We start from the raw sequence: 9579 nt of genomic DNA, 5'->3' as shown, positions 1-9579 counted from the left end.
ATGACGACAACTGTGCCGTCGGGTCCAGGGTGGGGGTTCTGGGGGAGACGAGCCAGGACCCTCTGCCCACCTCGTCTGGCTTTGGCGGCGTCCCCGAGCACTGGATTTCCACTCCCTTAGGTGGGGGTGGGGGGGCTTCATCAGACAAGCCACTTTCTTTTGCCGCACGACAGCCCCAAAGGACCCACGGGATCAGGAAAGCCGCATTCACTCATGGAGGCCCAGGCCCGCTCCCCTGAGCTTCCAGACCAAGCGGGGGCCACACCGTCAGCCTCTCCTTCCGTTTCCTTCCCCCAAACTTGGTCTTCTAATTTTACTTCTCTTCAAATATTCCAAATCTAAGATGGGATCTGCCCAGTGATGGAAATTCACACCCCAATTTAAAAATAGATGAAAAGAAAATGTAAAGGTGACACACCCAGAAAAACGCGTCACAGAAAAAGTGACATGTTTGTACCATAAGAAAAATAGTTTAATAATTACAACCATGGAGCATGAGTGGTCAGTGCCAGGCCACCAACTGCGTGTGTCGGGAAGTGTCCCCACAGCTGTAAACGGGGGCCCTGCGTGTCCCCGAGGACGGAGGACGCAGAGGCATCAGGAGCCCACAGGCTGGGGGCAGGGGGTGCGCACGACAGAGGCCGCGCATCCCTGGCGAGGAAATGGCTTTGTCTCCACATCCACGCAAGGCGGGAGCAGAGGTGCCTTGGGCGGCAGAGTGGCCCGGCCACCCCCAGGCCCCAGAAGGTGCCGAGACACAGACGCAGTCTGTTTACAACGGGCAGGTTTCTAGAAGGTCCATCTTCTCTGCGCCCTAAAAAGCTCAGTCAAGCCCTGGATCCTCGGGGAAAAAAGTAACACGTTATGCAAGCGACTCGCAGCTCACCCTCCGGGGGAGGGGCAGTAAAAACCCCCACCGTCTCCCTTGATGCGAGAATCAACGGTTAAGGCAGGTCTGGAGAAGCCCCGTCCCGGGACGCTGGTGGCAACGCTGCCCGTCAGTGTGGGGCAATCAGGTGACGAACGTGCTTCCTGAGTTAATCCACCTGCTCCCCTGCAGGCTCTCGCATGTCCCTGAAACCACCGCGGCAACAAAGGGCTCGGGAAAGGGGGAGAGGCCGACGCTTTCCAGCCCCCGCGGCGACGAGGACAGCGCCAAGGCAGGAAGCCGCCGTCCTGGTTACACGGTCGACTGCGGGCAGGTCGGGGCCGAGCCGCGGAAGCGCCACCAGGCAGGGGAGTCTGAGCTCCACGCTGTGGGACGGGGCCCACAGGGCCCATGGACACCCAGGACCAGCTGCTCTGAGCTGCCCGGTTCATGGACGTCGGACAGCTGGGCCCCTTGAAGGGTCAGAAGTCTGAGAGGTCTCCCGTGCCCGGAGCTGTGATTTTGGTTTGTAAAGATATGACACTTGTTCTCTAAGTTTCTCGCTCTCATAAAAAGACCTCTTCCGAAGAGCAAAGGGGAGAGCAGAGGTCCTGTGACCGCCGTCCTGCCCCCGGAGCTTCCTCATGTGTCTCCCCTGCCATCTGGGAGGGGTTCGACCTGCATGGCTCCGGGACTGGACGATGCGTGCTGCTGGATCCTCGCCCAGAGGAAAGATGCCTCCGGCCGCAGTGCACACTGCAGGGCGGGCTGCCCGCTGCAGCCCCGGAGAGCAGGTCTTGGGGTTCAGACCAGCCCCACACAGAACCCCTGGCCAGGCCCGGAAGCCACAGCGCCGGGTAATAAATACACTTATTTACAGGCTCTCACTCTCTCAGGGGGCACAGAGCAGTGCGCCTGGTGGAGGTGCAGGCCAGCCTGCCCATCAGGCTGCCAGACCCCCACGCAGTGGGTGCACCTGACGCTCACAGCTCACACAGAGCCGCGCACTGGTGGCGAACGTGACTCCGGCTCAGGGCTGAGGCCAGACTCCCCTGGGTCCGGCCAGAGCACTGCACGACGGTGACCCAACACCGCCCCCCAGAAGACTCTCGGGGGCTAAGGTGCGTCTGCAGGTACAGGGCCTGCGTGGGAAGCGTCTCCAGAGTGCCGTGGCCGCTGCTGTGGAGCGCAGGGCAGGTGCCCCAAGACCCCTGGACGGGAGCCGGAGCCCCAGCCCCAGCGCAGGGACCTGAGAGGCTAGTGGAGGGGCTCCTAGCACAGGGATCAGCCCGGGTATAACCACCACGGACACGCGTTCACAACGGGGCATGTACAGGAAGCGTGTGGGGAGCATTTACACGTATCCGCAGAGCCTGGAAGGCCAGGCCTGCGTCCGGCAGGCAGCGCGTCGACCGTGGACGAGGAGCTGAGCCGCCGAGAGGAGAGCACGCGGCTGGCCCTGCGTCTGTCCCCTCTCGTGGGCCTTGGGGCGGCTCGGCCGTGATCCACACCCCGGAGGCGGAGGCGGGAGGCCCTGCAGCCTGCCACCCCGGGTCCCGCGTGTCCCCGGGCGGGGGCTCAGAGGTTGGTCTCGTCCCAGGCGGGGTCGTTCATGCTCTTCAGCACCTTGCGCAGCAGCTTCTCCAGGTCCCGGCGGGCCCGCTGCTCGTCCTCCAGAGACTTCTTCATCTTCTTGTTGTCCTGGAAGTGAGCGGACCCCACGCAATGAACCTCCCCGCCTGCGGACCTGGGCCTCGCCGGACCCGCCCCGCGCTGCTTCGGCCCGGCTGCGACGCACGGCCGCTCCCGGGCAGCAGGACAAAGCACAGACGGAGCAGGCCCGGCGTCTCCACCCGGACCGAGGGCGAGGGGCTCGGCACAAGGCCCAGGGACACGCCTCGCGTCCCTCCTACCTACTCTCCAGGTGTGCAACAACCTTCTCCACACACGGGACGGGGAGGGGCCGCCAGCCTGTGCCCTGCCGTCGCCCCGGGACCCCCGCACAACAGAGCGGCAGGAAGCCCCCAAAGGGCGGGAGAGACGGGATGGCCGAGGGCAGCTCTAAGCGTGTGGCCAGGGGCCCCCGCGGGCTGTCCAGCCCAGGCCAAGCTGTGCTCGGGCTTCTCCCCGGCCTCCCCCCTCAGACACCACACCCACCGGTACCCACAAATACACAAACATGCCAGGTTGCTTGGCCAGGTAACCACGCTTAACCAACCTTTTTTTTTTTTTTTTTTTTGCTTTTTAGGCAGCACATGGAAATTCCCAGGTTGGGGGTCAAATCGGAGCTGCAGCTGCCAGCCTACACCACAGCCACAGGGGATCCAAGCTGCATCAGTGACCCATGCCGCAGCTCACGGCAAGGCCAGACCGTTAACCCACTGAGCGAGGCCAGGGATCCAACCCGCATCCTCATGGACACTAGTCCGGTTCGTTACCACTGAGCCACAACGGGAACTCCTTTAATTGACTTGTTGCTATGGTTTCACACCAGAAAGTGACAGAGAATGTCACGGCGGGTACCTAACAAGATGTGCGACTAGATGGTAGAGTTTCAGGCGTCTGGCACGACGCCTCCGACACAAGTTGGGATGGGTTATGACGAAGAGCGCAACGAAGACAGCGTTTAAATGAGGCCCTTCGAGGATTCCTTTCCGGGCTATCACATTTACAAAAGACCAACTGTTTGACCTACTTCTGAAATCCCAATTCCGAAAGCCAGGCTCGCCCTGGGCTCACGGGGCTCGGGCAGCTCGCTTCATTCCGAAGGCCCCCACTCACACCGCGAGGAAAAGCGGAGGGCGCCTCACCTGCCGCAGCTCCTGGACCTCATCCTTCAGCGCGTACACGGTGTCGACGAGGCTCCTGAAACAGAAGGGGGGCTCCTGAGCCGGGAGGGGCGGAGAGGCGGCCGCCCGCCCAGCCAGGTCTGCGCGCCGGGCGGCCTTCCGTGCCCGGGGCACAGGCCCAGCCAAGACGTCCCTTCAGACCCCACCCCCACCCCACCCCCCCAAGGCCAGCACCCCGCGCTCCCCCAGAGACCGCGTGCCTGCCGTAAATCACCGGAGTACATCTTACTTTTCTTCTATCACTGTCTGACCGTTGCTTTTAGTTTCTTCCACGATAATTTTCTCTTCTTCCGGAAGCAAAACTTGTGGGGCAGATTCTTTGCGTGAACCTATCATTATTTGAAAGAAAAAAAAAACACCCCCAGGTAAATTCCACGGCCGAAGGAGAAGAGAACTTGACTACGCAAGCTACGTAATTACCAATCCTAAATCCCCGGTGTTAATTCCAGCAGGTTAAAAACCGTACACCCTCCCAATAAGACCGAGAAGGGCAACGTTCGCCGGCTTCCTCCACCGAGCCCAGCCTTTGGCAGACCCACGGCGTGTGAAACACGAGGTCCTGCGCCGTTCATTTGGCTTCAGGCCCTGAAGCCGGATTGGGGATTTTTTAAACCCCCACACATTTTCAACAGGCGGTGAGCTGAAGTTCTGACCACTGCCCCGACTATCTCGGAGGAAATATGCAAACTCTGGGGGAAAAGTATTCACATGACTCAGCTCTGTGCCCCGTCATCCCATGAACTGTAACTTCCCGTCGGATCACGCAGTTCACGGACACCGAGTGTTTCCCACGTCCAGGAACGGGCACGGAAAACACTTCACTCACAGCGCCAGCTGATGGCGGGGCAGAACGTGGTCCGGAAAGAGGGCGTCATCACTCGCTTCTCCTACGAAAACTCTACAGTCCCTGGAACCTGAACACCTTTCCCCCAACAGCAAGGGCAGCAAGTTGTTCACAAGGTCAGAACAACGTTGAACCAAGACCCAGCACCAGAGCTTACCCAGGACAGCCGCCCAATAAACATGGACTGCAAAACAGGGACCTCAGAGATCGACTGAGAAACCCAATCATGTCAAGAGGTGAAAGTGAGAAGCCAGTCTCCTTTAAGGACGCACAGGAAGAGGATCTGTTTAAGTTCCGTAGCCCTAACAGACATCATATGCATTTTTGAAAAATGACATGGATGCGCATTTGAGGACGGACACAGGACCTCCAGACGCCTGTGAGGGGCGCTGCCGCAGAGCCACTCGTCCCATCAGCAGCACACCTGCCGTGGGGGACACGCTCGCTCATCTCGCAGGTGGCGGCTCGAGCTGCCTGGTCTCGTTCTCTCTGCTTTGCCTGCGCTCTGCCCTCCTAAGGCTGCCTCACTGGAGGATGGCACTTGTGCGTCCTGACATCGTGGGGACAGCCAGCGTGACACACGTGTTTTCAAGACAGGCCTTCACAGTTTCACCAGTGTTTTACGAGAAGCTCAAGTGCCTCTGGCAGAACAGGACGAGCAACGGCCTGATGACAAGAGGGACGACCGAGGCCCAGAGCCTCCAGCCCTCCCCTCTGGGGCCGCGCGCTACAGGGAAGAGGCCCGCGGGTGCCGGCCCCTGGCCTGGCATCCAAACCCCGCGCCCCCCGCCCTGCACCGGGAGGCCGGGGTGCGAGGCCGCAGGGAGCTGGACAGAACAAGGAAGCGGCCGGCTCCTCCACAGGGTCAGGCCGAGGGAGCTCGGGTGTGAAGACCGCTGCGTGTCACCGGCGTGAGCGTCTCAGGCCAAGGAGGGCGCTTTTCTGCGCCCGAGAAGAACTCCAGGGTCGCCCTCGGACGTGTCCTCGGCTCGTCACGAGCCAGGCGAGCTGCTGTAGTGCTGGTGTTTGGGCTGAAATGGGTTGGTCCTGCTTCAGAGATGCCCGCTGGCGGCCCCCTGTTCACGCCCGACGTGGATCCTGGAGCCACGGCTCCGGCCGGCCCGTCGTGGAGGGAGGGCGGCGCTCGGCTCCCCTGGCCCGGCCAGGGAACAACGTTTCAGACAGAAGGCGACAACCTCCAAGACAAGGGCCTGGAAAGGGACGTGACCTGAGAGACTTCATCACGCTGACCAGTGACCGGCCAGCCGCCTGCTGCAGGGGCCTCTGTGCGGGGCTGCAGGCCCTTATCTTCTAGAACTTTCTCAGTCAATGGGAGGTGCTTCTGGGACATCCGCGCCCCACAGGGAAATACTGCTTTAGAAGGAAACTGCAGGTGACCCACAGCCCTGGGCAGCACAGGGCTTAGCAGGGCCAGAACTCTGAGGTCCAGAAGGCCCCGTGCGTCCACCACAGACGCCAATGTGCCCTACGTTTTTTCAGGAAACGTGAGCTTGTGTGTTTTCCTTAAAAACAGACAAGGGCTCCTAGGGACTCGGGTGAGTGCCTGACGTGCAGAGCGCAAAGGCCCCTCTCGGCTTTCCCGGCAAAGAGGAGCAGGTGGGTGAGGTCGGGGCGCTGAGCTCCTGCGGGTCCCCGCTGCTACCTGCTCTGCGCCCAGACCGTCGCTGGGTTACTGTCAAATCATGAGCGGTCGGTGGTGTGTCTGTCACACTCAGTTTGTGACACATATATTTGAATGAACAAGCGAAAGGACCACAGGGTGAAAAAAGATGTGTTTTTCTTTCTTTCTTTCTTTTTTTAACCTAAGAGCATTTACGCAGGTTAAATTCTACGCATTTCTTTTCAGTTCATTTTGCACCTCCCAGGGCAACCTAGGACACTGTGCGTCTGCAGCACCGAGCTCTTCACGTTACAGGAGCAGCAGAAGCGCAGGGGACGTGCACTCTGCTGAGCAGGGGCCGGGGCTCCTGGGTCCACAGCCCTGGGTCTGAGACACACCCAGGCGCCACAGCGAACCATGAGCCTCGGCTCCTTGGCCCGTAAAACAGCGACAAAGCAACCACCGCTGCGGCCGTGCCGGGGACGGAAGTAAAAGGTACCTTTCACCGACGGCTTTCCCCAAGTGAACATGAAGCCTGCAAGGCCCTGTGTAACCTGAGGGCATCGGGGCCGGCGGGTTCAGGAGGCGGCAGGCAGCCTGTTCCCGCGAAGGCGCTTGAGGCCCACAGGCAGAGGGCACTGCCTGCCTCCTGAGGCGTGCCAGGGTGCAAACACCGCTGGCGGATCGGACGGTGAGCCAGGAGGCTTGTAAATGAAGATTGCTCGTCAGCAGACAGAAATCCATGAGCGCCAATCATCTGCCTAGTTTCCAAATTTTCCTAAAATGACTGAAAAAACATCGAGAGTCTCTCAATGAAACAACAAAGGAATATTCTCCAGCCAGGTTTATACGTACGTTGGTTTTCCTCTAAGAACAAAGTTTTAGAAGGCAGACAGATGTAACAAGCTCTCCCAAAGGCCATTTTCGTCTCCTTAAAGATATCACAGCACATGTCCTCTGAATTAAGTAGGTTGGGAAAAAAATCAACTGAACAGCAGAACTTTATTTAAAATCCTCTAAAAGGGTGGAGACAGAGCTAAGCGTGTTTGCGAAAGTTCCAGCACCTGCTTCCCAAAGTTTTGTGTTTCCAAGACATAACTGGAATTCTGCCCCACATAATTCTGGAGAACGCTGAACGCTGGGGCCACTTCCTGGAGATTCACAGTGCACACTTAGCATGCTTAAGGTTTTCGGTAAAAATACCCATTTAACTTGAATTCGGCATTTCCTAAATCGGTCTGGGTGCTGCACTTAGCCCAACATCAATAAGTAATGACATTCTGCAGTTTTCTGAACAACGGTCTGAGGAGCACGAGGCAGGCCTATAACCCTGTGTGTGTCCGCGAACACACGCACGCAAGTTCCGGCTGGCTCTGCGGCTGTTCAGCAGGGGTGAATACAATGGAGTAACCTTAGCAGCAATCCAGCCGCCAACACCCACCGCTGACCACCCACCACAGGACAGTCTGCACTGCCACCAGCAGGGGTCGCTCTGCGCCAGGTGGCTGAGAGGGAGCTGACACGGAGGCCTGAACTCGCTCCGAAGTGTGACCTAGGAACTGGACACGGGCTCATAACCCTGTCCCCTAAAACGGTGGCCTTGGGTGGAGAGACACGGGGAGGCAGCGTCTCCATCTCCCGGACAGGGGGCCCAGCAGGCCTCAGGCTCGGGGCCGTCCTGGCTGTGGGACCACCACCTCGTGCCTCATCTGGTGACGAGCGACTCTCAAATCCAGGGCTGGCACACTGTGTTGTGCACGCATGAGGGGCTGCGCTAAAAGCCGCACACAGCGTAGGTTTGTCAGAAAAGGACAGCTGCTTATGTGCCAGCAGCCCGGTAAGTACACGTGCAGCAAAATCCGTGTGACTTCCTAAATGCGTGAGCTTTCTAAAATCTGCATCTAATTACACTCAATGGAGACTTTCAGAATGAAATAAAACATTACATTTTTAAAAATCTACTTAATAAAACCTCTCCCCAAATAAAATGCTGTTATTTACGGCTATGACAAGACTAGACTTCATTTTTCTTAAAACAAACAAACAAACAAACACCCCGAGGGCCTCTGTGGGGAAGGAAGGCCTGTCTGTCTGTCATCTGCACCTTGTTCTGGCCCCACCCGCACCTGCCGCAGGTACTTCTCTTCCTTTCTTTTTATTTTGCTTTTCCTCAGCAGCTGAACATGCGCCTTAGCAAACAAAAACTAAACACGGACCTGAGTCTAAGCAGAAAACGCTCAAGGTTGGCCTTTTATCCATTTATGCAGCCCTTCCCTCCCCCCAAAAAGAGAACTCCTCTTTCTGAAGACAAACCTCCCAGTGATTGAAACCTTATTTAAAAGAAAAAAAAATTAGAAGGAAGTAAATGAAATAAAAATACAAAGAGTGATCCTGTACTGCCTAGAACATCTGCAGCCCATGAAAGTGCAAGCTTTGCGGTCAGGCAGCTAAAACCTGCTCTGCTGCCCAGCCCTCCTCTGGAGGTTACGACATTCAGAGCAAACCGACCGTGTTGACCTGCAAACTACACTACTCCCCGCCCCCAGGCAACAAATATTAAAAGCCACAGGCTAGCAAATGCAAAATTTATTTCAACTGTACATAACAGATGTCTTTTTATATAAAACAAACACTTCATTGCCGTATGCAACCACAAACAGTCACAGCGCACTGTACAGTACAAGGCAACATTCAGATGTACATCCAACTGCGTCTCGGACAGCAGCCACCTGCTGAAAATGGCTTTCCCGGTCACAGATAAAAAGCACAACAAGATAGCGAGTTTTTCCAGGGTCTTACACCACTATTTACAAATCACTGTGTTTTAGCAGTTTTATGCAAAACACGTCATTAATATAGCCTAGATACGTGTGGCAAATGTCAATGCAATGGGAACACTGCCTAGGCCGTTGGCAGAGGGCCTGGTGATGGCTTTCACCTACCTTCTAGTTCCGCGTCTCCACCTCCCGTGAGAATACTAGCAACGGCACACGCAGATGTTACAGAGCTGCATGAACGTAAGGTGCGACCTCGGCATGGCCCAAGTTGCACAAGAGGAGAAACACCGTCTTAGGACGTGCGTCACCACTGCCCAGAAAGACCGTCTGCAAGTTGGTGGCACTAATACTGCCAGCAGGTCACAAGAGCCCCTGGGGCCAGACCTCAGAACACATCCAAACAAACTGCCAGGCTGTTGCTCTGCAGTGACCTTAGCGTCAACAAAAATCATCGTCAAAAAGGCAGCAACTGGACTAAAAGGGATTACGGGAAAAGGTCACAACTGGGGTGCAGAGCACCGAGGAGCACGTCTCCTCGGGACGCCCGCAAAGACAGCGCGCCTGGTGCTCGAGGCGCATCCAAGGGCAGCGGCCGTGCGGCAACGAGGTGGAGGGCGCCG

The 9579-nt window shown here is 57.6% G+C and overlaps 1 protein-coding gene across 38 annotated transcripts in view; it reads right to left on the bottom strand.

Moving 5' to 3' along the window:
- Positions 1-450: 450 nt before the first annotated feature.
- ARHGEF7 (Rho guanine nucleotide exchange factor 7) overlaps positions 451-9579 on the bottom strand; it is a 104113-nt gene continuing 94984 nt past the window's right edge. For 29 of the 38 annotated variants that reach the window (XM_084982317.1, XM_021065922.2, XM_021065924.2 and 26 more), the window contains 3 exons: positions 3947-4046; positions 3679-3733; positions 451-2569 (listed from right to left, as the gene is read on the bottom strand). In XM_084982317.1, the coding sequence (XP_084838443.1) occupies positions 2447-2569; positions 3679-3733; positions 3947-4046 (278 nt within the window). In that variant the 3' untranslated portion in view covers positions 451-2446. Of the gene's footprint in view, positions 2570-3678; positions 3734-3917; positions 4047-8330; positions 8457-9579 lie in introns of those variants that run through there. The other 9 variants (XR_014819967.1, XR_014819968.1, XR_014819969.1 and 6 more) reach the window with 2 other exon arrangements.

The sequence above is a fragment of the Sus scrofa genome, chromosome 11, assembly GCF_054392235.1.
Source record: "Sus scrofa isolate SSC_HxYL_T2T_F1_AM1 chromosome 11, Sscrofa_HxYL_maternal_Yorkshire_Landrace_v2.0, whole genome shotgun sequence".
In the NCBI taxonomy this organism is placed as follows: Eukaryota; Metazoa; Chordata; class Mammalia; order Artiodactyla; family Suidae; genus Sus; species Sus scrofa.
The sequence above is the reverse complement of the archived record's forward strand: the minus strand, read 5'-3'. Positions and strand labels throughout refer to the sequence as shown.